The sequence below is a fragment of the Oryx dammah genome, unplaced genomic scaffold, assembly GCF_014754425.2.
Source record: "Oryx dammah isolate SB20612 unplaced genomic scaffold, SCBI_Odam_1.1 HiC_scaffold_25, whole genome shotgun sequence".
In the NCBI taxonomy this organism is placed as follows: Eukaryota; Metazoa; Chordata; class Mammalia; order Artiodactyla; family Bovidae; genus Oryx; species Oryx dammah.
The window spans coordinates 69,882,202-69,895,793 of NW_024070209.1; the positions used below are offsets into that span (position 1 = coordinate 69,882,202).

A 13,592-nucleotide genomic window follows, 5' to 3' on the forward strand; every position below is an offset into this window, starting at 1 on the left:
CACTGCCTCAGCTCATTCAACAGCATTTCCTCAGCATGTACTAGGTACCAAGTACTATTCCAAGTGTTAGGGATGAAGCCATGAACAAAACAATTAGAACCCACCCCTCAATGAGCACAAAGTTGAACATAACCAAGGGTGGTAAATGCTAAATAGAATAATAACACATGAGAGCGATAAGAAGCTCAGGAGAGGACGGTGCGAGGGACTCACCACGGTTAGTGTCTCAGCTTAGACTGCAAATGTCTGTATCTGAACACGTTTAAAGCACTTAAACATACTGCCACCAAATTACCTTAAAATACAGAAACAAAAGCCTTTCAGTAGGAGGTAGACACTTCTTTATATATAATTTTAAATCTGTAAACTCAAAGTTTTCTATCCTACTCTAAATAAATGAAATCCCACTGGTATAAAAGGTAATTAAGCAATTGTAGAAAACCACAGAAATATATTATTTTCATAAATGACTCTCTGTTCATCAAAACAAAGTAATAAGAAAGTAGCTGAAAACATAACTTTATTTGCTGAGTAAAAGCATGGCACTTTTTAAGACTCTCAATAGGTATGGGACAAATCCAAGTCATTACTGTAAGAAGAAAAAAAATTAAACACAAAGCATATGTAATCTGAGTACCTGAGAAACGGTACTGCAGGCAGGGTCAATGACAACATGCCACTCCAAACCAAAACAGCTTCCCTTTTTATTAATGCTCAAGATGTGAACTTTGAATGACAGAAGCAAACCACAAATGAAAACACCTGATTTTTATGTTCAGTTTATGTAAACATACACATCACATGGACTTAATCATCCTAATCTAAATATGAGAACAATTGGTTGTCTAACCCCCAAATAAATTCAGTATTGACATTACTAACTTATAGGGTTTTGCATTTAACAGGAAGAATTATGGACACCCAAGTTCAGTGTAGTCATGGATTTCATGGTAAGATATAAATAGAGTTTTTAAGAAATAAACTATATAATAAAATAAGTTTACTTTTGAATCATAGTACAGTCACTTTCTTCAGTCAAAAATATTCCTTGATTATAAAGCAGCCTTACTTTGCAAATGTATTTCAGGAAAATAGCTCTAGCAATATTTGAAATTTCATACTTTTTTTAAAAAGGCAGCAAAGCAACAGAATTTAGATTTTAAACAGTATATTGCAAAATAGTTCAACGTATTCTTTCTAAAGCACAAAGCAAGCTCCATTTTGAAGGATGCTTTTTATCTTATAAAGCAAACTGCTCTGATATTTCTGTGGTCATTTAGAGTCTGAATATCTACGATAAAAGATAAATCTTTGTACATATAGGACAAACTTCAATACATATCCACAACACAAATGTTTTGCATTATTACATCACTCTATTATGAAGCTTAGTTTGTTAACATGTACTCAAAAGGAAAATAAAGACATGATACAGCTCTGCAGCTTTATAACAGGCTGAATTCTGCAACAATTGAACATGAAACCAGCAGCAACAGCAAAGGCAACACCAATCTTATGAATAATAAAACAAAACACCAAAACCATAACCATTTAAATGAATAGCTACTACATTCTTCTTAACATATCTTAATTTTCTCTGTCTCAAATATATTTTTTTTTAATATTTTTCATCCCCAGAGGAAATGATGGCAAATTCTCCACAAAGAGGAAAGTGCATCATGTTTTATTTTCAAAGTGCTTCGCGTGTGTTTTATAGATATGTCTAATAAGGAAGTTCAATATGTGCAAATAGTTCCAATTGTGACTTGAATTCATGAACCTAATCATGGGATTTTGAAGCTCCTCCAGATGAGGCAGTCACCAACACAGAAAAAGATCTGAGCTGACACACTGGGCAGCAGTAAGAGCCCAGGCCACAGGTGAGGAGACCTACATTCCAGCTGGACGGTCTGGTGACCAGCTAGCTCATAAGGTCCTCCTCGCCAGCTGGGAGGAGGTGAGGAGGAGCAGCTTCAGAACCCCGTGGCAAGAGAGGTCCAGCTCCAGAGCCCCGGGGGCCATCTACCCCCACAGCTCTTAAGTGTCTGTAGGTGGGACATTCCCAGAAGGGCAAATAACTAAACCCAAAGACAAGAAAAACGCACATCATCCAGCTGCTACTCTCGCCTTGTCCTCAATGGTACAGAAAGAAAGAAAAACTCCAAACAAGGCCATGTGATCGTCTTAACATTAACCAAAGCTAGTGAAAACCTGTACAATGATGGTATATGGAAAATCCACTATTCTGTGCAAAAATGAGACACAATAAGCAACATCAGTCAGTCACCTCATGGTACATTTTCCCCAAGTTTAAGAATTTTCTTGGGTCTAAAGCTTTAAAAGCTTTAAAAAAAAAAATCTTATTTTTACATTGTTTTAAGAGACCCATAATTCCTACTGTTCATATTTCGAGCTTTTTAAAGGGGTCTCTCTGAATTGTTATAATGGTCTATATGAAGATAGTTGTATTTTCAAATTTTAAATAATGGCTAAGTGAAGTAAACCATTAGTCATGGACTTTTTAGTGTGTGTGTGTGTGTGTGTGTGTGTAAGCTCATTTATTATAATACTGTAGAAGCCTAACTCAACAATTCTCATCCACCAGCTTGGACCCGTTTATTCCCCGGTAGGTCACTCTGCTGGGCCTCACAAGCACCCCGTGGTTGGGCTTGCAGGTGAAGTAGCGTTTGTCTCCCACTGCCCCGTCATTCTTTCCCTTGGGGCTTCGAAGCTCCAGGCCCAGCCAGATCCCTGAGGCGAAGTCAGTGGGACCCACGTACCTCACGGTGGCCATCTCGTTGGAGCTGGTGAGGAGGACCTGGGAGCCCTCGTGCAGCGTCACGCTACCCTCCAGGCCGCCGGCCGTCGAGCTGCTGCTCCAGCTGCGGTGCAGGCGGGGTTTCGACCTGCGCACAGGGGACCGAGGGAGACGCTTCAGCATGAAGCCGCGCCACGCCGCGTGCCATGCTCCCCTCCACGGCCAGGTCCACAAGTCACTCACCACACAGCACGCTCGGCTTTCACAACTGGATCTTTCCTATTCTACGCAGCAACGTTAGGATATACTGTTGCTTAAAGTTTTTCTCGTCGGGCAATTTTAATGCTACCCTCACCTGGATTTAAGATTTCACTAGCAAATTATATACGTGCACACACATTTTATACCTATTTAATGAAGCAAAAAGAATGAAACCTGGTATTTGGCCGTGGTAAATTAAAATTACCTTTTGTTCACCTTTCAAAGATTTCTTTACTTGAAAACCATTTAAAAAACTTAATCCACAGCTTTGGACACACACACACACACCCCTTCTATGAAGGAACTCCAGTTACATTTAAGGGTTCGCCATTCCCCCTTGTCACTAACATCAGGAAGGATCTTAGTTGCCTAGAACAGGATTCCTCTCCTTTCCTCTACAACAAAACATTACTTACAAGGTACTGCCTCCAAGCACCCGCCACCCACATGACCCGATGACACAACTACCAGGCTTCCACATGCAGCCCAGACAAAGGCCTTATACCAGTACTGCCCAGAGCTTCTTCCAGTCCCTGCAAGTAGCTAATCCTGAAACCTGCCCCCAGTAGAAATATGACCAGGATCTTGTTGCTCTATAACCTGAGACCTCCCAAAACAGTCACCCAGAAACCACCACCATGAAGCCATCCACCCACCGTCCACACCATCTCTCCACCAAGAGAAACCCTTATCCTGGCCACACAGCAGAGATAACAAAGAACCTGTTACCAAAACTGCATGGAGCCTGACTGTGAGCAGAATCTGGGTCCTGCTTGTTTTCCATTTTATTTCACTCTCTGTATTTTTAAAAACATTATCACATACTGTGTCTCATTTCTACATACTTCTACCTATTAATGCTGGAGAAAGAAAGAGCACTCTAATTTTCTGGGTAGGAAAACTGAGGTAAAAAGCCTGTCCTATGCCACATCTGATAAATCCGAGTTTTAAAATGCAATGGGAAAAAAAGATTATTTACCACGTTGAATGTACAAATATAATGATAAAGTTAACAAAGAAGTACATAATACATGTGTGTGTGTGTGTATATATATATATATATATATATCCTCCCCAAAGTGATATCTTTTGGCAACTTGATGAAATTACTGTGAATTTCATGTGACACTATCTACCACTTCCTGAGCACTTACTATGTGCCAAACACATATATTATCTCATCCAACCTCACCCAACCAGTGAGGAATTAAAAGAGTTAAGCTATTTGCATAAGGTTAGAGAGGTGGCAAAGAGGAGTGCTGGTGTTCAGATCCAAGCTATTCAAGGACAAAGGCCAGGCTCTTGCTCACAACCACAATGAGTATTAATAATTGAGAAAATGTTGAAAGATAATAATATGGCAAAATTTACATTTTAAATAGATTATATTTCCTCAATAAGAGTATGCTTTTTAAAAAAAAAAAAACAGGTACTAGTGTCAATCTGTAGAAGGATGAGTAAAGCATCCTTTATTTTTATTTTCAAGGAAAACCAACAAAAGTGTTGATATTTTCTTCTCATGTCAACACATCATCTTGTACATACCATACCTGCTGTATCATCCCCACGGTTCAGATCTCTCTCTCCTTCCCTAGTTTCTCTGTACCATGCTCTTTCACTCACCAACATCTTGACACTGATTTTGATACCTCTCCCCCTTCGAAATCCTTTATATCCTGGTTGTCTCTTCTTAGTAATTTCTTCCATTCTGCCTAAGAACTCTTGAATATCTTCAACAAACTGGAGCATAAAGCTATTGCCCTTAAACTCTTTCAGCTAGTCAAGTGAGGAGACCAATTTCAAAATCTCACAATTGGTAAAGGTTGTGAGGAAGGGGTAGAAACAAAACCAAATCCACCCAACTCTGCTAAATAGTACCTGACAGTACCTCAGGTCCCATCAGGGTTCTCACGTGAAATCTCACATCTTCGTGAGGCTTCCCGGTAACTTCAGACTAGCTGATTACATAAACTACCTGACTGATGCTCCTCTGTTGGTTAAGTTCTAATGCATGGGCGGCAATTCCAGGTGGCTTTGAGGGCCCCATGACTAGTGCACGTTCCTAACTCAGCTAGACGCTCCTCCCTGCCTCCCAGGGCACAGTTCATCGAGTAACTGGAAGAATTTAAAATTGAAGAAAATAAAAAACTCCTTAACCCAATCAGTCTAGAAGAGCCTCATATTCCTCAAAAAAAACTTTTTTAAGTTTCTGAAAGTTTCAGATAACTATTAGACGAAATAAAGTGGGTCTGGGGGAAATAAATACAAATGAGAAAGAGAAAAAGGAGATTCTATCTACAAAGAAACAACAATAAAAGTCTTTTGAGCAGTATATTCTACAAGAGGAAGCAGGAATATTTTTTTAAATAATAGTAAGATTACCTTATGCAAATAGGCCTGACATTTCTTTTATGGACTCCCCAAAATAGTAAGTCAATTCTCTAATTAAGTAAACAGAGTGTAAAATCAATCCACCTTATTCAAAGATAACACAAAATGTAAATTCCTCCAACTTTTATTAATAGTACTAAGCCTCTTTGAAAATATATTCAGGATACTACCTTTAGTCATTGGTGGCATTTTTAATTGAGCTTGCAAAGGAGGGACGAAGAATTCTTCTCACTGACACACTCATCACACCTTTTCTCCTAGGTGTTAAAATTCTACCATGCAATGTAAAAGATACAAAATTCTACTTTTCTTCCTTCACAGAATCCTGTCATGTTCATCTTCAAAGATGTTTTTCTAAATCTTCTTAATACTCACTTGGCAAAAGCATTTCTTCGGTTAAGCTCTTTTTGGGAAGAAGCCGAAGTTGTACTGAAACTTCTCCTAAAACCTAAATATGAAAGTCAAGGTCAGAAGAGGAAAAATAAATCACAAATTCGCAGTTCTTTTTAAAAGTTCTTTTATCATTTCTTCTATAGACTCCTGTTTTACTAAATGGCTCTCTGAAAACAGAGAGAAAAGAAAATAAGTGCATGTGGAGTGTAACATGAGTGCAGATTTCTTGACAACTGCTATTTTACCTTTCTTATCAAACCATGCTCTACATGAATAAGTCAAGATCATGATGTTGCTTTCGGAAGTTTTTATTATAAACTTTCCTGAATACCAAACAAAATCAGATTATACACTGATAGAGTTGAATCTTTTTACTCTCAAATATTATAATCTTAATAAATCACATTAAAAAATAGGATTAAAAATAGTTTTAAGAGCACTATTACTAAATATATTGTGAACAATCAATTTCAGAGCTTCTGGTTTTTGGCATCCCCAAATGACAGAGTTCTTTAAAAAAAAAAAAAAGAAGACTTCACAAAAGGTAAATTTTTTAAAAGATGTGTTTAAAAAGAACGGGATTTCCAATTCTGGCAGTTACAGCACACCAGATGTGCTGAATGAATCTCTTGAATGAAGCAAGTATAATTTAAAACAACAATAATCTTTAAAAAAAAAAAAAAGAAAAAAGAAAAATACTGTTGAGCTCATACAAGTGGCACAATTCCAGAAAGGCCAAAAACAACAAAAAAAAAACCATGAGAGGTTCTCCCCAAACAATCCACCACCCTGTACCCCAGGACACCCTCTGGAGAACCTGGGGCCTGCCAAGATGGGGTTCTGACAAAAGTGAGGGTCTTAAGCAGCTCATCCTTAGTGTAAAGTTAAACGAGAAACACAACGAAGCACCACTCAGATGAACACAAAGGAAGGCAGCCTGTGTCAGCCCCACCATGCAGAAGGCAGGTTCATTTTATCTGGGTAACATAAAGGCGGCAACACTGTAGAGGATGTAAACTAAAGTTGGCAGCGCCCTGTGGGCAACTGGCAGAAGTAAATACAGGCGCGCCCCAGAGATACTGCAGGCTCGGTTCCAGACCACCACAATAAAGCAAAGATCTCAACAAAGTGAGTCACAGACCTTTTGTTTTCCCAGCATATATAAAAGTTTACACTACACTGTAGTCTATTAAGTGTGTGATAGCATTACATCTTAAAAAAAATGCAGGTACTTTAATTTAAAAATACCTTATTGCTAAATACTGCTATCCATCATCTGAGCCTTCAGTGAGTCACAATCTTTTTGCTGGTGGAAGGTCTTGCCTCGATGTTGATGCCTGTTGACTGATCAGGGTGAAGGTTGCTAAAAATTGGGGTGGCTGCAGCAATTTCTTAAAATAAGGCAACAGTGAAGCTTGCCACATCGACTGACTCCTTCACAAATGATTTCTCTGTGCAGCATGCCTGCTTGATAGCATTTTACCCACAGTAGAACTTCTTTTAAAATTGGAGTCAATCCACTCAAACCCTGCTGCTGCAACTGAGTTTATGTACTGTTTGAAATCCTTTATCGTCATTTCAACAATCTTCACAGCATCTTCACCAGGAGTAGATTCCCCCTCCACAAGCCACTTTCTCTGTTCATCCATAAGAAGCAATACCTCATCTGTTCAAGTTTTATTATGCTGCTACTGCTAAGTCACTTCAGTTGTGTCCGACTCTTAGCGACCCCATGGACTGCAGCCTACCAGGCTCCTCCATCCATGGGATTCTCCAGGCAAGAACACTGGAGTGGGTTGCCATTTTCTTCTCCAATGCATGAAAGTGAAAAGTGAAAGTGAGGTCACTCAGTCGTGTCCGACTCTTAGCAACTGCAGCAATTCAGTCACATCGTCAGGCTCCATTTCTAGCTCTCTTGCTATTTCTACCACATCTCCAGTTACTTCTTCCACTGAAGTTGTGAACCCCTCAAAGTCATTCATGAGGACTGCAATCAACTTCTGCCAAATTTCCATTAATGTTGATATTTGAACCTCCTCCCATGAATCATGAATATTTTTAATGGCACCTAAAGTGGTGAATCCTTTCCAGAAGGTTTTCAATGAACTTTGCCCAGATCTAAGAGAAGAATCACTATCTCTGGTAGCCATAGCTTTATGAAAAGAATTTATTAAATACTAAGAGTTGGAAGTATCAAAATGACTCCTTGACTCACAGGATGGATGTTGTGTTAGCAGGCATGAAAACAACATTAATTTTATTGTACATGTCCATCATGAGCTCTTGGGTGACCAAGTGCTTTGTCAATGAGCAGTAATATTTTGAAAGGAATCTTTTTTTCTGAGCAGTAGGCCTCAACAGTGAGCTTAAAATATTCAGTAAGCCATGTTATAAATAGATGTGCTGTCCTCCAGGCTTTATTGTGCCATTTATAGAGCACAGGCAGAGTAGATTTAACATAATTCTTAAGCACCCTAGGATTTTCAGAATGGTAAATGGGCACTGACTTCAACAAAGTTACCCACTGCATTAGCCACTAACAGGGAAGTCAGCCTAGACTTCCCTGAAGTGGCTAAGACTTTGAGCTTCCAATGCAGGGGGCCCTGGTTTGATCCCTGGTCCGGGAACTAGATCCCACAGGCCACAGCTAAGAGTTTTCATACCACAACTAAAGAGCCCACGTGTCACAATTAAGACCTGATGCAGGCAAATGAATCATTTTTTTTAAAGGCTACCCCTTCTTCTCTAGCTGTGGAAGTCCTAGATGACATCTCCAATACAAGACTGTATCATCTACACTGAGGGATTCCCAGGTGGCTCAGTGGTAAATAATCCACCTGCCAAGGTAGGAGACATGGGTTCAATCCCTGGGTTGGAAAGGTCCCCTGGAGGAGGAAATGGCAATCCATTCCAGTATTCTTCCCTGGAAAAATCCCATGGACAGAGCAGGCTGGTGGGCTACAGTCCATGGGGCTGCAAAGAGCTGGACAGGACTGAGCACACACATGTACCCATGTCTACACTGAAAACCCACTGTGTAGCAGAGCCACTTTCATTAATGAGCTAGCCAGATCTTCTGGATAACTTGCTTCAGCTTCTGCATCAGCACTTGCTGCTTCACTTTGTGCTTTGATCTTATGGAAATGGCTTCTTTCCTTAGACCTCATAAAAAAACCTCTTCTGACTTCAAATATTTTCTTCTGCAGCTTCCTCACCTCTCGTGGCCTTCACAGAATTGAAGAGAGTTAGGGCCTTGCTCTGGATTAGGTTTTGTCTTCAGAGAATGTTGTGGCTGCTTTGATCTTCTCTCCAGACCATTAAACTTTTCTCTGCATCAGCAGTAAGGTTGTTTCTTACCATCTGTGTGCTCACTGAAGTAGCACTTTTAGTTTCCTTCAAGAACTTTTCCTCTGCAGTCACAACATGGCTAACCGTTGGTACAAAAGGCCAGCTTTTGACCTATCTCTGCTTTTGACGTGCCTTCCCTACTAACTGTAATCATTTCCAACTTTTGATTTAAAGTGGGAGACATGAGACTTTTCCTTTCCCTTGAACACTCAGAGGCCATTGTAGGGTTCTTAATTGTCCTACTTTCAATACTGTTGGTTTTCAGGGGACGGGGAGGCCCAAGAAGGGGGAACGAGATGGAGTAACAGCCAGTTGTGGAGCAAGTCAGAACAACAACATGTATCGATTCAGTTCAGTTTGGTTGTTTCAGTTGTATCCGACTCTTTGTGATCCCATTGACTGCAGCACGCCAGACTTCCCTGTCCATCACCAACTCTTAGAGTTTACTCAAACTCATATCCATTGAGTTGATGATGCCATCCAACCATCTCATCCTCTGTCGTCCCCTTCTCCTCCCACCTTCAATCTTTCCCAGAATTAGGGTCTTTTCCACTGAGTCAGGTCTTCGCATCAGGTGGCCAAAGTATTGGAGTTTCAGCTTCAGCATCTGTCCTTCCAATGAATATATTCAGGACTGATCTCCTTTAGGATGGACTGGTTGGATCTCCTTGCAGTCCAAGGGACTCTCAAGAGTCTTCTCCAACACCACAGTTCAAAAGCATCAATTCTTTGGCACTGACCTTTCTTTATAGTCCAACTCTCACATCCATACATGACCACTGGGAAAACCATAGCTTTGACTAGACGGACCTTTGTTGATTTATTAATGAGGTTTGCCATTTTATATGAAGGAGGTTCACCATGCCTCAAAACAATTACAACAGTAATGTCAAAGATTACTGATGGCAGATCCACCGCAAAATGTGTCATAATAACGAAAAGGTCTGGGGCTTCCCTGGTGGCTCAGTGGTAAGGAATCAGCCTGCCAATGCAGGAAACATGGGTTCAATACCTGGTCTGGGAAGTTGCCACGTGTTACGTAGCAACTAAACCCATGGACCATAACTACTGAGCCTGTGCTCTAGAACCTGGGAGCCTATGCGCTGCAGCTACTGACGCCCACGCACCCTGGAGCCTGAGCTCTGCAACAGGAGGAGCCACCACAATGGGAAGCCCCATCTACCACAACTAGAGATGCACCTGCGTAGCAGCAAAGACCAGCACAGCCAAAAATGAAACTTAAAAAAATGAATGTTAAAAAAGAGTTTAAAGTTTCAAATTTAACCCCTGTCTCTGGGTTAAAATGCAACCCAGAGACATAAAGTAAGCACAATGCTGTTGGAAAAATGATACTGAGAGACTTGCTCAAGGCAGGTTACCACAAACCTTCTATTTGTAAAAATATATATATACACATATATATATAATATCTGAGAAGCACAAAAAAAGCAAAGCACAATAAAACAAGATATGCCTGTATAATCTTCTTGAGAGGCATCAACTCAGGCTTCAGAGAATTTCCATATATTAAATTCTAAGTAGGTAAAATAAGTATTTCACAATAAATTACAAAGCGCACAAGGAAAGAAAGTGCCACAAGTTAGGCTCAACAGATATAGATGGCAGAATCAAACTCATAGATTTCAGATACTGAAATATTAAACATAAAAGGTAATAATATTTAAAATGCTTAATAACATAAAAGAAAAAATCTTGAAAATATAGGAAAAGAGTAAGTGACAATAATTAACAACCACACAGACTTACAAAAAGAAAACAAATGAAAAATGTATAATTAAAAGCCTTTGTGGCTGAATTAGGCAGTAGAATAAACATAGCTGAAGAAAGAAACAGAAAGGTAACTCTGAAAATATCCAGAATGCAGTCAAGAAAGAGAATGTTCTGAGAAATATAAACTAGGCATGGGAAAAAAAACTGGACTATCCTACTCATCCGAGTTTCAGAAGGAGATAATAAAGAGCATGAAGAAAGAACTATTTTCAGGATATGAAGAATTTTACAGAGTAAATCAAAGATACTAATTCCCAGATCCAGGAGGACTCAAGATGCCAAACAGAATAAACAAAGGGAAGTCTCCACCTAGACACAGTGAGAGTAAAACTGTACAAAAGAAAGCAAACAGAAAGGATCTTAAAAAGCAGGCAAAAAGCGAAGATAAAACATCTACCATCACTTCATGGCAAACAGATGGGGAAACAACAGAAACAGAGACAGACTTTATTTTCTTGGACTCCAAAGTCACTGCAGATGGTGACTGCAGCCATGAAATTAAAAGATGTTGCTCCTTGGAAGAAAAGCTATGATCAACTTTGACAGCATATTGAAAAGAAGAGACATTACTTTGCCAACAAAGGTCAGTATAGTCAAAGCTATGGTTTTTCCAGTGGTCATGTACGGATGGATGTGCAAGTTGGACTCCGAAAGCTGAGTGCCGAAGAATTAATGCTTCTGAACTGTGGTGCTGGAAAAGACTCTTGAGAGTCCCTTGGACTGCAAAGAGATCAAGCCAGTCCATTCTAAAGGAAACTGGTGCTGAATATTTATTCATTGGAAGGACTGATGCTGAAGCTGAAGCTCCAATACTTTGGCCACCTGATGCGAAGACCTGACTCAGTGGAAAAGACCCTGATGCTGGGAAAGATTGAAGACAGGAGGAGAAGAGGACAACGGAGGATGAGAGGCATCATCCGACTCAGTGGACATGAGTTTAAGCAAGCTCCAGGAGTTGGTGATGGACAGGGAAGTCTGGCGTGCTGCAGTCCATGGGGTCACAAAGAGTTGGACACGACTGAGTGACTGAAATGAACTGAACTGAAACCACCTACAATGGTACAGATTAGACAGACTCATAGCTGACTCCTCAAAACACTGACAGAAGACAGAAGACAGAAGACTGATAATGTCAATGTCCAGGGAGAAAACAGCTTTCAAACCAAAAATTCCATCAACTTTTACTTTTACCTGGTAAAACTATCATTAGGAAAGACAGTTAAAAACTGAGACATTTGCTACCAATAGAAATTTTTAAGAATACAAATGAGTTAAAAACAAAATGATTTCAAGAGGAAATTCAGAGGATTTATGACTGAAGATATTGGTAAATATGTATAAGCAAATTAAATAAATAACAATTATATAAAAACTATTATAATAATGTGAAATTTTTGAGGAAAATAAAGTAGAAACAGAAAACTCAATTTCTAAGGATTTTCTATTATTTGGAAAAGAGTAAACATAATAATTGACTTTAGGCTTTGTTAAGTATGTATGTCAAAGTACCTACAGTAATTACTATGAAGCATATTTATAGAGCATAACTTTTATACAAGTAGAAAACAAAATGAGAAAAATAGAGGGCAGCAATAGAAACAGAATGAAGTCAAGAGAGAAAAACATTTAAGTACAAAAAAGTTGAAATACTAGAAAAAAATAAATAACATAAATAAATCCAAATATATTAGTTATACAATGAATGCAAATAGGTAAAACTCTCAGATTAAGAGACAAAGATTGTCATTTTTTAACTAAAATCCAGTTATATTCTATTTAGAAGATATTCCAAAAACATGAGGATATAGAAAGATTAGGCAATGGCTAGAAAAAAAGGTTTTAGACAAAAACCACAAGAAGGCTGATACAAGGTAAAGAGAATTACTATAAAGCAATATCACTGACATTAACACCAAAATGGAAGAACCATGTTGGTATAAATATAATAAAATGCACATAAAATCTATATTAGGAAAACTATAAAACTGATGAAAGAAATCAAAGACCTAAATATATCAATGGGTAGGAAAATTCAATACTGTTAAGCCATCAGTTCTTCACAATTTCATCTATACATTCAATGCAATCCTAATGAAAATACCAGCAAATTATTTTGTAGCCATCAACAAACCAGTTGCAATGTTTACATAGAAAGGCAAAAAGCCCAGAATAACCAACACTAAATTGAGGAAGATGATCAAAGTCTATTACTACAATTGAAGAATTTCTATAAAGCTATAGTAATTAAGACAATGTGGTATTAGCAAAGAAAAAGACAAATAGATCAACAGAACAGAATAAAGAGCCCATAAACAGACACACAAAACACAGTCAACTGCTCTTTGACAAAAGAGCAAAGGCAATTCAACAGAGAAAAGATAGTCTTTTCAACAAATATGCTGGACCAACCAACATTTGCATCCAAAAAAAAAAAAGAATCTAGACATAGACTTATACCTTTCACAAAAATTAACTCAATGAATCATAGATATAAATGTAAGACACAAAACTATAAAACTTCTAGAAGATAACATAGGAGAAAATTAGGGTAACCTTGGGTTTGGTGAAGACATTTTCAATACAAAACCAAAAGCACAAGTCATGAAAGAAAAAAATTGATAACTTGGACTTCATTAGAATTAAAAACTTC

The 13,592-nt window shown here is 38.7% G+C and overlaps 1 protein-coding gene across 2 annotated transcripts in view; it reads right to left on the reverse strand.

Annotated features, from left to right (window-relative positions):
• Positions 1–502: 502 nt before the first annotated feature.
• CLIP4 (CAP-Gly domain containing linker protein family member 4) overlaps positions 503–13,592 on the reverse strand; it is a 65,800-nt gene continuing 52,710 nt past the window's right edge. For both annotated transcript variants that reach the window (XM_040224153.1, XM_040224151.1), the window contains exons 15-16: positions 5,786–5,858; positions 503–2,906 (exon numbers count right to left, since the gene is read on the reverse strand). In XM_040224153.1, coding sequence (XP_040080087.1) covers positions 2,585–2,906; positions 5,786–5,858 — 395 coding nt within the window. In that variant the 3' untranslated portion in view covers positions 503–2,584. The remainder of the gene's footprint in view (positions 2,907–5,785; positions 5,859–13,592) is intronic.